Genomic DNA, 12,493 nt, shown 5'->3' on the forward strand with positions numbered 1-12,493 from the left:
GGGCGAGGGCGGTTTTGCGGGAACTTGCTGTGGTGGCGGGGAATTCCAAGTCGAGGCATGCGGTTGGTTCCTTGCATGTCTTTTTGTACATTGGCAAAGTAGTGTGGTGCCCACATGACAAAGTTCGGGGGACCGGAGTCATTTTCATCGGGGTCATTGTTCAGTATAAAGCCAGATTTCTCTGTGTGGCTGCGCATATCGGTAGGTGGCAGTGGGTCGTGCCGGGGGTCAGCATCAATCTTTTGCTGTAGGCACTTGATGGCGTTGGGTCGTTGTTTCTTACTTTTAGGCTGCTGGTGGGCCGTTGTGAGGGACACTACTGTGGGTGGTGTCTGGGTGTTGGGGGCGTCCGGGCCGGCTGGTGTTGTTAGTGGGGGTGTGGGCTGTGTTAGCGGCGGCATGGGTTGTGCTAGTGGCGGGGTAGGCAGTGTGCCTGTCGGAGTTTGGGTTAGATTTGCCATTGGCGACTGGGTTGGTGCTGTGGGTGGGGCACCTGTTGTTCTCAGCATGTGGGCTAACGTGGTTTGGCGCTGGCGGGGGCCTAGGCTATTTGGGTGTTGGGGTGTTTGAGCCTCGGTGCGGGTATTGGGGTGTAATGCAGTCATGTGTTGGAGGTGGGCGTCCATCGTAGATTGGGTTGTTAGCTCGCCCGGGGTGGCATTGCGGGGTAGGAGGGCGGCAAAGGCTGGCGTGTTGGGGAGGGCTCTGTATCGCTGCGGAAGGGGTAGGTGACATTTGTAGCTTTCAGCCTGGTTGAAAGGTGCCTCACGGGCACCATCGCATTCCGCGCTCAGGCATAGGCTAAGGCGGTTTAGGGCCACTCGGTGCTTATGCTGGCATTGGTTGCGTGGCAGGTGTTGGAAGAGGATGTCAGAAGGAATGAGGCATGCGCGCCCCTCAGGTGTACGCTCTTTGCCTACAAGGTTTCGCAAATCGAGGCCGGCTTGTGTCAAGGTAAGGACCAAGTGGTGTGAGATAGGGTGTGAGCTGCGGCTGATTGCGGATAGCAGTGTGTTGGGTGGCCCTTTGTATGGGGCCCCGTGGTCCCACACGAGCTGGGGGTGGCAGCGTGGTAGCGCATGAGAGGTTGGCATGCTTGATGCGGTTGCGTGTGGGTCAGGAGCTAACACGCACAACTGCACACTGGCTCACCACGTGTGGGCGGTGAAGCTGGGGTGGGTGGATGCAGTGGCCGCCCAGCTGCGTCGGAGTGGAGTGGGTGTGGGTGCGCAGGTGAATGCATGAGGGGAAGCGCGGTAAGGACAGCGACATCTGTGACGTACGGGCTGGGCATGTTGGTGGCCACTGGGGAACTTACATGCCGTGAACGGGGGTGGGCGTGGGCGCCGATGCGCCCGGGGTGCTGTTGGGGTGCGGAGCGTGATAAGTGAGAGGTGAACAGGCAGCAGCGTTGTGCTCAAGTCGTGTACAGGGGTGCTCGCGTATTGCCGGCGGGACGACCTGAGACCATGAAGCTGTGCGTACCTGGTAGCAGGATGGGCGTAGGGGACCAGCGCAGCGGGCGGGCAGGACCTGCAAGCGGCAACGGAGGAAACGTAAGCACCGTCATGCTGCAAACAGCGGCGGGTTGCGCGAAAGCGGCGGTAGGCGCTTACCCGTCAGCGTGGGCGTTGCGCGTGCTCACGAGAGTGGCAAGCGCCGCTAGCAGCAGCAGGAACAGCTGCATGTTTGCAGGCGCCGCGGGCGTGGGTGTGCGGAGCAGTACCGGAAGTGGGGGTGTTGGAGTGCAGGTCGCGTGAGAATGGGCTGCACGAGCGCGTGCTGGGCGCGGAAAAGATGTATGCCTAAGCGTTGCAGCGGCGCCAGTGTGCAAGCGCGCGAATGGGAGCGGCCGAAAGCGCCGAGACAAGGTTCAGGTCCTTGTTGCGCATTGGACGGTGGCTTCGCCATGCACGTGCAGGGCAGGAAGGGGCGCTGGCGAGCAGGTATTTCACGTAGCAAGTTGTGCAATGAAACTGTAAATAGCCATGGAAGCGGACATGCGGGATAAGATGGGCCTCGCGTGTGTAGCTTGAATTTGGCCAGGCTATTATGCGCTCATGCATATTCACGTATGCATGTAGGGTGGACAGCACAAGGCACTAGAACGAGCCGCACGGCACGGTGGATCGCGGATTTGCGTTCGACCCATCGGGCGCGTCACCCCGCGGGAAATGCGAGCCGCTCGTCGATGTAGGAAATATATACGTGGACTATGGGAGTGCTAGGGCACACGCACGGTAGCATAGCGTGAAGCTTAGCAATGTCGCTTCGAGGCAACTACGAGGAACTGCGACGTGCAGCGCGCTTGGAGGCACGCAAGCGTGCGCAATCATGGCGATGGTAAGCATGGCATGCCATGGAGCGGAGGTTTGGGGCGCCGAGCAGAATTGTGCTTTCAATTTATCCGGGTGTGGCTGTTGCGCAGGGCGCGGCCTGTCAGGCTGCGGCGATGCTGTCGTCATCGTCGCGCTTAGCGTACTCATGGCAGCGGCAGCCGCGGCGGCTGTGCTGTTGGCGAGCGGCTGGATGGGCGCCGGGCAGGCTCAGTGGCGTGCTTTGCGCTTGGACGGTCTGCCGGTCTCCGGCGGCGAAGCGAGTGGAGAGCTTCGGTGGTCTCATGGCCTCCGAGGGTGGCGCCATTTCTTCGCGGTGGAGCGGTGTGGTCATTTGGCATACATGACTTGGCAGCATGGTGAGCGCAGGGTGGGGGTGGGTGGGCGCCAGGTGTGTTGTTGCGGTGGAGTAGCATCGTCGGCGGCATGGGTAGTTGGGTGCGCAAAGCGGATGAGACAGTTACTGCCTTGGGCCCCCACCCATCTAGAGATCGCACGCACCCGGGCAGCTCTTCTGACAGTATGCATGGGCCAGCAGTAGCACCCGCGGCCCTGGAGCTGCTGCGTCCACACCGCCGCCTGAGCCCACGTCCTCCACCACGACTGCGTGGCAGCTGGCGTGGCCCATGGGCTGTGCCCTGCCATCCGAGCGCTGGCCGCTGGGATCAAACGTGGGCGGCAGGCCCATCCCGAGCAGTTCATCCCCGGGCCAGTAGTCTGGCTCTGGCACCGAGGGGCGCGACGGAGCACCTGCGGTATTGGGGAAACCGCAAACAGTGGTGGCGTTTACAGGGAGCTGTGGTTGCCAGAGGGAGTGATGCGGATGCATGCCAACTGCGTGTACATGCAGGTGCGCGGAAGGACACCCGGCAGGAGCGAGGGGCATTTGGAGCGCAGGCGCTGCTGGTGCTGCAGGCGGCCCCTCTGCTGCTGCTGGGGAGCTTGTGCGCGTTGTTAGGCTGTGCGGCAGCACGCGTGGCAACGGTGCTGCTGCTGCTGCTGCGCACGGCAGCAACGCGCAGCGGAGTGAGCAGCGCAGCTGCTTGGGCATGGGCGGGATGGGGTTTGATGACGGCGGGGCATTGGCAGCCGCTGTGGCGGGCGCTGGCGTCGCTGTGGCAGCAGTGGAGGCGCTGGCATATGCTTGCAGGACGGGACAGTGGTGGGCGCATTTCCATTCGCGTGTACAGCCAGCGCGTGTGGTGGGCAGCCCTGGGTCGTGTGCAGCGCACCGCGCCGGCCCTGGCGTGGGATGCACTCGTACTGGGTTTGGGTGCCGGCGCGGCGGTCGCCGGCGCCGTGGCATGGGCTGGAGCGCGTGTAGAACTGGAGCTACCCTGGCACCTGGCCTGGGTCCGGATGCTTGCGGGCGAGCTGCTGCAGCCTAGCTTGCACACGCTGCTGAGTGCACATGCGAGCAGGGTCTTCAACGACACCCATGCGTGGCCCAGCTCAGGCGCCAACGCAGCAGCAGTGGTGTGGCACGTGGGGATGTGCCCTGCTGTGTTTCAGGCAGTGGTGGGTATGCTATGGTGTCGGTGGCGGCGGCCGCGGCGGCGCTCAGGCAAACAACCAATGGCCAAACACAACTGGGAATATGTTAGTTGGCTCAAATTGGGACTGGGCGCGGCACTGGTGGTGACGTTTTTAACATGGATATTGTTTATGATGGCAGGCCGACGGGCCCCAGCGGTGGTGCCCAAGCGAGAGGGAATAAATGTTAATGTTGTGGCGGCTGCAGCCGACCTGTACGTTGTTCACATTGCACCCAGTGTAGCAATGGTATTTCCTGACGTCAAGGCTATCGGGGGGAATCTAGCCGCCCTTGTCACGTCTGAGGACCTGGCCTCTGCCGGGGCGGCTACCAAAGCACGCACACAGGGCGCAGCTAATTTCATGATAAGCACCACAACACCCAATGCCACTGGGGTGATGACTGGAGGCAAAGGCGGAAAGCAGTTGGCCACATCCTACATCAAGAGCTGGGAGGGAGGAGGCCTAGATGATGTTTGGGCGATTGTTGAGCCCCTTTTTGAAGCCAAGGCTGAGGTGGTCATGAATGTGCAGGAGGCAGGGGTGGAGGTGGTGACAGCTGGAGGCCGACACACGACATGGCTGCAACGTCGCGCAAACTGTTTCATGATGTAATGGCCACCTCAACGTGGTAGCTGACGCTCTGTCTGGCTGCTTGACGCCACCGCTGTACGGCAGTGAGCAAGTGTTTGTGCGCACACTGAGCGGCAAGACGGGCGTTGTCAGCGTGCTGCCATGCGACCCAGCGGCTGTGCTGCTGCTATCGACTGCGGCAAACGAAGGCGTGCCGCCGGTTCTCCTGCGACTGCTGTGGCGTAGCCGGCGCGTGCGCTTGCATCGCAGCTTCGCGGCGCAGGGCATTTTGCCAGGCAGCACAGTGTTTGTGACCAGCGTGCTGTATGGCGGCGTCGGGTTCACAGAGGCGGAAGTGCGGCGCGTGTGCGACGCTGTGGAGAAGCTCGCGCGCAGGGACGCGGGTGCATGCGCGCGCATGGAAGCTGGGCAGTGGGAGCCGCTTGTGCAAGTGCTTGCGCATCAGAGTACTGCCTCGCCAGCAGTAGTGGAGGCCGTACTCCGCGAGCGTGCGGCGACAATTCGAGCGGCGGTGGCGGTGGCAGGTATTACGCATCGCATGTTCGCTGCACGCACTGCAAAGCAGCAGGCTGCGCGAGCAGCGGCGGCCGGGTCGGTAGCAGGCAGCGTACAGGCGAGTGCGGGTGGAGCGCCAGGCACCTCAGCTGTAGGAGCGTCGCCTGCTGCCGGGACCGGGCCTGGGTCAGCAGGTGCAGCGGTGAGCCGCTATTCGGGCGCAGCTGGGGCGCCTTCAGCAGCCCAGCACAAAGTGACAGCAGCGCCGGGGGCTAGGCTGGCCGGCGTACCGCAGCAGCCGCGCACGGTCCGGCAGCGCGCGCAGGCGGAGGCGTTCAAGTCGATGATGGGGCAAGGGCTGGATGAGGGTAGCCGTGCTCATGCTGCTGCACAGACTTGCACGTTCACCAGGCCCGAGCAGCCTGCGCCACCGGCACCAGCGGCACGGGAGGGGCAGCCGCAGGGGCGTTATGTCACAGATGTCATTGCTGGCATCGTGGGCGTGCTGCGGCAGCACCGGGATCTAGCCAGCATCTTGCACCGCAAAGAGATGAACATGCTGCTGCCGGGTGAGTTGAAGCAGCTTGCCGAGGCGCTGCAGCAGCAGCTGCCGGAGAAGCTGCGCAGCAGCTCAGTGCATGGGATGGAGACGTGGCTGCATCACCACGCGGACGAGATCGAGCTCGCGCTAGCAGGCGTGCCAAACCCCGATGCGGTGGCAGCAGCTGCCGGTGTGGGCGGAGCAGCCATGCCGTGAGAGGTGCAGCTTGGCTTGCAGCGTGTTGCGGAGATGATGGGGCTGGCCTCCGACGCGGAGAAGCAGCCGGCAGCAGAGGCGTGGCAGGAGCGGCAATGGCACACGCTAACAGATTGCATCAGTGCTACGCGCGCTGCAGCCAGGGTCGCAGGAGACACCGCCGGGGCTGCAGGAGCGGCCGTCGGCACAGGCGGCGCGCAGACCGCCGCTGGTGGCGTGCCTGACATCGCAACGTCACGCTTGTGTGACGATGCCGCTGCAGCACAGGCGATGCGCCAGCAGATGGCCGCGGAGTTGCCGACGCAGCCGTGTTGCGTATGCGGTCGCCGCCGGCGTCAGCGCGATGTTCATTGGCATCGTGTCTCGGGATTGCGGGAGTGGCTCGACGAGCAGCTTAGCGTGATGCTGCCGGGCACAGCAGAGGCGCCGCGGGATGGCAACACGCTGTGGGCTCCGCCGACATCGGCCGAAGCTGTAGCGTTGCTGGCGGGTGCCACGGGCGCTGCGTCAATGACAGGTGAGTGCGGAGGCGATTAGGGCAGGGGCCCACTCGGACGCACTGCAGTGACGGTGGGAATGGGAATACAAGCAGGAATGCAGGGCGCGCGGTGTATCGGCTGCAGGCGCATCCTGCGGCGGGCACAGTGCAGCTGGCCGCAGACGGCGATCACCAGCTGCGTGTGTGTGTCGATTGCATGCGGGCGCACCAGCATGGGCATCTGCCCCCACTGTCGTACGCGTGCGTTGACAATGGGTTGCGGCCCAGCCACCTACCGCAGCTCACGGTGATGGAGGAGCGGCTGGTGGCAGTGTGGCGGCCGCTCCGTAACCTGATGGTGTGTCGGCCGCCAGCGGCGGGCGGCGGGCCGGGGCATTGGGAGATGCGCGCGCACGTGATTGCGTTCAAGGCGCCGGAGCCGCAGCAGCTGGCAGCGGTGTTCCCGTGCAGCCTGGCGCGCGTGCCTGAGTGCATCACAGTGGTGTTTGTGAGCCCGGCACAGACGTACCAGCAGCTGGAGGCGTTGGCGCGCCGCGTGCCCGCGCTGATGGTGCGGGGCAAAGTCGTCGCGGCCTGGGCGCGGCACTTGGCAGCTCTGTATCCCAGCGCGCGCCTGGACGAGGCGGCCGTGCAGGAGTGGGAGCGGCAGCCGCCAACAGCGGTAGCGGATGCTCTCGCGCGGCGCGCCGTCTGCACGCAAACCCAAGGCGAGGCATCGACGCTGCTGCGGACTTTGCGGGCGGAACAGGAGGGGTATGCGCGCGCGGTACGGTACTGCAGAGGAAGCTGCAGCTAGAGGGGCGAGTACAGCAATGCCGGCGGCCGTCAACAGCGACAGCAGCAGCGGCTCGGACAGCGAGGCCATCATTGTACAGCAGTCGCTTGCACGGCCGAGCCGGAAGCGGCCCAGGTTGCTGTCTGCCGCGCACATGCAGCGGCTGCTGTGTGGGCTGGATCGCGACGCGAGCGTGGCGGTGCGGCAGTTGCTTCTGGCCCACAACTTCAAGGCTGCTGCTACAAAGCTGCTTCGCCACCACGACGGCGCGCCAACCAAGGAGGCGGTGACGCAGATGCAGGTGCAGCTGCAAACGCAGCATTGTAATTACGAGCAGATGCGCGGCAGCCTAGCGAGGCGATGAGCGCGGTGCGGTCGAGGCGCCTGGCGGGGTGGGCGTTGGGTGTGGCAGGAGTAGGAGGTCCCCGCGGCCGGCGGGGAGAGGATTGAGTCAGGGGTGGAACGGTGTGGACATGGGCAGCACCAGAATAGCAGAGGGGGCCGCATGCGTGGAAAGGCGGCTACAAGTAGGGCGGCTTCGCCAGGCTTCAAGTATGCGCGTGTGTGCATGTGCAGGTGTTAACGGACCACGAACGAGCGCTCACAGCTGAGGTGAGGCGGTGGAGTGCTTCTCGTCAAGCAACACTGCATCGAGCGGATTTGCATGGCAGTGGGTTGCCAGGCACATGAAGTGTATACGGCGGGATTGTGCGGGTTGGGTGGCGTTGCTGTGGCGCCAGGCGTGCAGTGCTGACGTGAGGCCCTGTGTATACGCATGGTGGATGCTTTGCGTGCAGGCGAATGCGAGTGGCAGCACGCGCCCGCTGTCACGCCCGCCAGCGGGCGCACCGCTGCCGCCAGGCAGCTTGTTCGTGGTGCACGAGCCGCAGGCACTGTCGCCTGTGCAACGGGAGCACGGTGCGCGACGGCCGCAGTCTCTTCCAGCACTGCCTGCAGAAGCCGCACAGCGTGCAGGCGCAGCAGCACCAGCAGCGGCGGCGGCAGGGGCGGAGGTGGCGGCAGCATTCAGCAGCTGCGGCCAGAACGTGACACACATGCAGGGCATAGACGACGTTGACTTGTCGCCAACGCCAGCAGATTCGCCGGCGTTGCGCGCGGTGTTTCAGGACGCATGCGCCGACGAGCGTGCCCTGCAGCTGCTGCTGGACGGATGGCCACTCGCGTCATGCACGGAGCAGGCCCCGCAGTCGGACTATCAGCCGGAGTGGCCGCTGCGCGTGCACGTGAATCGGTTTCCTAACGGCACGGGCGCATGCCCGACCGGCATGCAGATGCTCAGCTGGATCCAGCTGCAGCTGCAGCGATGGTACCCACCAGCGCCGGACGGCACCGAAGACTGCAGCGCCCAGGCACCACACTTCATTCTGGACATGTTTGACGCGTGGCAGCGGCACACGGTCAACCAGCAGGTGGCGGTGCGCTTCAAGCTGGACCCGCAGCTCATCATGAGCCTCGGCGACATGGGGCCGGACACGCTGGTGGAGGCAGCGGACGTGCTTGCAGCAGGCCTATCACGGACGGAGCAGGCCCAGCGGCTGCACGGATCACCACCGGAAGTGGAGCAGCTCGTGCGTGGAGCGCGCATCACGGGCGCCCATGTGGTGGGCTCGCCTGGCTCCTATGCAGCGCTGCGCAGCCGCGCGTACGGGCTGTGGGCTGCGTACGGCCCACCCAGCGCCACTGTGACGCTCAACCCCGCATCGGTGCACTCAGATGCCACGTTCACGCTGATGGGGCGTCCGTACATCTTCGACGTGCGGACAGGCGCGCCGCAGCATCGGCCCATGGCCGCGGAGCGGTGGAACCTGGTGGCCGGGCACCCGCTCGCGTGTGCCGAGTCCTTTGAGGCGTTCATGGACGCGTTCTGCGACGTGTTCCTCGGGTGGCCAGCAGGATCAGATGTGCAGCAACGTAGCAACTGCCTGTTCGGGCGCGTTGACGCCTTCTTCTTCAAGTTCGAAATGAATCAGCGCGGAGAGCTGCACGTGCACGGCTGTATCTGGCAGCCCGGGCTGCAGCCAGCACGCCTGCGAAAGGCGCTAGCGGACCCGCGGAGTTGTCCCGACGTGCTGGACTTCCTGGAGTCCGTGCAGACGCAGTGGTTTGCCTCACCGCTGCTGTTCAGCGGCGGCGAGCGACCGGTCCACGCTCAGAAGCTCAGCACCGAGCAGCTGCAGGAGGTGGCTGAGGCGGCTGGCAGCGAGCGCTTGACGGAGCTGCAGCGGGACGTTCTCAGGGAGGTGCTGGTGGAGGTGAAGGCCAGGGGGGCCATGGAAGACGCAGCCGTGTCTTGTCGGCCGCCTCTACAATGCAGCAGTTTGACTGAGGCGGAGCGGCTCGGGTTATTTGCTGCGCACGCGGTCCTGGAGACGCTGCTGCACGCCCATCGCGACGGCACGTGGAGCGTTCGAGCCGGTGTGACAGTACAGCTGCGGGGAGTAAGGATACTAGAAATGTAGCCATACAATGTAGCCATACATATACTAGAAATGTAGCCATACATATCTAGAGCTCGCCACAAGCGATATGGACGCGAACCAAGCTGGCATGGTTGACGACCGGCGAAAGAGGAGGCGGAAGCGTGCAGCTGTTGCTGTACTGTTGTTGCTAACCCTCTGCATGCCGTTTGCAGTTTGCCACTGGCCGCGAGCCCTGAGCGCGTTGGAAGTTGACCAGTTTGACCATTCTCGGGCAGGCGCTCCCTGCTGCCAACTCTGTTGGCAACGAGGTCCAACTTGGCAAACTCTGGCAACCCACGCAGAAAAGCTCGGCTCGCTGTGCCTGGCACAATCGACCCGCTGCCCTTGGCGAAACAAAATGGCAGAGATAGGGGAACCGACCCCTCGCCACACTGGCACTCTGACCAACTCCATTACCGTGGAACCACCACGCAAATAGACCCAGCCAGCAAATAGCGAGCTGGATGGCAACGACCGAGCTCAGGACATGCCTGAGCTCAGAGCCGCCCTGTCAATGCGCACCCACGAGCAAAACCAGCAACAACCTTCATTTTGAGCTCGCTGCCCAGAGCACTTGGGGAAACAGTAGAGCAGAGCAGGGACGCGTCGAGATTCAGCATCCCGGCTTGCTCTGCACGAAATCAGGCCCACTCGATGAGCGCTATAAGAATAACACTCTCAACTCCTTCCCTGCCATCACGCTGGGCAATTTTGGCGAAGTAAGCTGGGACATCGCGGCAGAGCAAGCCGAGAGTAAACAGCAACACAAGCCAAGCATGAACAGCAGCACAGCAATTAGTTTGGCGTTTGTTCTATTGTGGACTCTCAGCTACATGCTCGCTCGCGGGTGCGCCCGCCAACCACCACCAACACCGATGCTCGCCACACCGAACAGACACGCCGGCAGCAAGAGCACACGCCTCAAATCAGCCGCCCCTGTTGTCAGAGCAATGCACCTACACGACAGACAGCACGACAACCGCTCCTGTCTCATTCACGCAATCAACAACCTGCTTGGAAAACGCCTCCTCACGCCCGCCATTATACATGCCGAATGGGAACGGGTGTGTCAGCTCCTCCACCGTGAATCCCCGGCCTCCGTGCCTACATGGGCGACGTACCTAACGGCCAACAGTATAGATTATGGCCTTCTCAATCACTGCCTCAAAGTCACCACCTGCTCCCCCCTGCCAGCCGTCCCCCACGTACAGCTCACGGCATGCTCCTTCCCTGGCGGCCTACCCCAACATGACGCACTCAATGCCATCCCCTCTGAATCCCGCCACATTGGCTTTATCCTTATCCAAGGTGGCCACGCCCGAACCGTGAAACATGCAAACAGCCGCTGGTGGTTGCATGACTCCAACGCACCACGCGCCATTCCCCTCACGAATGCCGACACGGTGCAACCTGGATACTACCGATGGACGGACCTAGGGCGCGGCCTTGCCCTAACCCTCACCTACCAACGGCACCCCGAAATCTCCACCGATTTCAACATCCGGGACATCCCCACAATCAAGCCCCCAACCACCCGCATCACCCTCTCACACGAGGGCATCCGCCTCACCCCTGTTCGCACCGCCACCAGCACCCGCCCGCAGACAGGCACCAAACGCAAACACGACCCAGATGGCCACACCGTTGGGCAACCCACTGCAACTACAACCAACCCCTTGCCCGCAGCCCTCCCACATAACCCCTCCACTACCCCCGCCGCTGCCCCCAATGCTGCCCCCGCTACCACCACACCACCGCCAGGCCCACCTACAATTGCAAAACTTGGTCCCGCTACACAGACCAACACAACCGCACGCGCCAAGCCCAAACCAGCGGGCCCCACAAAACGCCCCGCTAGGCGTACACATAACCCCCTGCCGAAACTACGCAAGCTCAGCACAGGCGCCCCCAGTGCACCACCACTAGGCAAGAAGCCCCAACAGATTACCATAGCAATGGCGCACAAGAGGAAACACGCGGCCACACTCCATACCACACCCAGCGAACCCGCAACCGGCCAAGCCCAGACCAGCCCCTCCCCACCCCCTGACGGGTGCATCTCTGTCCTCACCCTCAACACCAGGGAACTGTTGAGCCACCATGAAAGCATCCTCCACACGGTCACCACACACACCCCGGACATCCTCTTCCTCACAGAAACCAAAATTCCCACCCGCCTCCACTACAGTATGGGCAGCGCGAAAAAGGGCCTCTCCTCGCACTACCAAACCTACACCAGCAACGCACCCTACAACCCACGAGAGGGAACCCGCCCACATGCCGGCGTCATGGTCGGTGTCACCCACCGCTTTAGCCGCCCGTCTGGCACAACGGACATGAATGCACACAACACAGACGCACGCTTGGCAGGCCACGTCTGCCACATACGCATTGCACCACCCCAGAGCACGCCAGTACACGCCATCGGCATATACGCCCCCAGCGATGACACCACCCGCGCTGCAATCTACAAATACTGCACCGACCAAGCCGCGAAAACGACAGCCGCTAAAGAGCATCTCCTGATGGGAGGCGACTGGAACGCAGTGCTGTTCCCCTCCGACCGCAGCACGGGCGAGCTGAACGCTACGGACCACGCCCACATTGCCTTCGCCGCCTCTGCGGGCCTGCACCCACTCACACCGCCCACACACGACCACCCCCGGCCCCACACATACCTACAAGACCAAGCCACGGCACCGCACATGAGCCGCATTGACGACCTACTAGTAAGCCACCACACACACGCCACCATCACTACAACAGGAGGTGGACAGGAAGCAGTGCACGAATGCGGTGATGCCCTCGACCACCGTGCCCTCCTCTCCAGCGTCCCCCTTGCTGCCCTCCGCCTCTACCCCTTCCCCACGGCACCTGCCGCCCCCTCCGATCCTGACGCATGGGTAAACTACCATCCACCAACCAAAGACCAACGCGAGAAAGCGCGCATCAAGATGGAGGAAACCATTGGACAAGAGATCGCCGACCTACTGAACACGCTACACCCCGCACACCTCGTCATCA

General features: G+C 63.3%; 2 protein-coding genes across 2 annotated transcripts; both read left to right on the plus strand.

Moving 5' to 3' along the window:
- Positions 1–4,121: 4,121 nt before the first annotated feature.
- Positions 4,122–6,383, plus strand: CHLRE_32g758547v5 (uncharacterized protein). Its single transcript, XM_043073011.1, has 2 exons — positions 4,122–4,399; positions 4,548–6,383. Exons 1-2 carry the CDS (start codon positions 4,269–4,271, stop codon positions 5,713–5,715), a joined length of 1,299 nt encoding a protein of 432 aa, XP_042914057.1. The 5' UTR covers positions 4,122–4,268; the 3' UTR covers positions 5,716–6,383.
- A 68-nt stretch (positions 6,384–6,451) lies between these two features.
- CHLRE_32g758597v5 (uncharacterized protein) lies at positions 6,452–9,703 on the plus strand. Its single transcript, XM_043073012.1, has 5 exons — positions 6,452–6,921; positions 6,995–7,290; positions 7,566–7,601; positions 7,787–9,262; positions 9,325–9,703. Exons 1-5 carry the CDS (start codon positions 6,504–6,506, stop codon positions 9,334–9,336), a joined length of 2,238 nt encoding a protein of 745 aa, XP_042914058.1. The 5' UTR covers positions 6,452–6,503; the 3' UTR covers positions 9,337–9,703.
- The last annotated feature ends 2,790 nt before the right edge of the window (positions 9,704–12,493 follow it).

This window comes from Chlamydomonas reinhardtii, assembly GCF_000002595.2.
Source record: "Chlamydomonas reinhardtii strain CC-503 cw92 mt+ unplaced genomic scaffold scaffold_32, whole genome shotgun sequence".
Classification (NCBI taxonomy): Eukaryota; Viridiplantae; Chlorophyta; class Chlorophyceae; order Chlamydomonadales; family Chlamydomonadaceae; genus Chlamydomonas; species Chlamydomonas reinhardtii.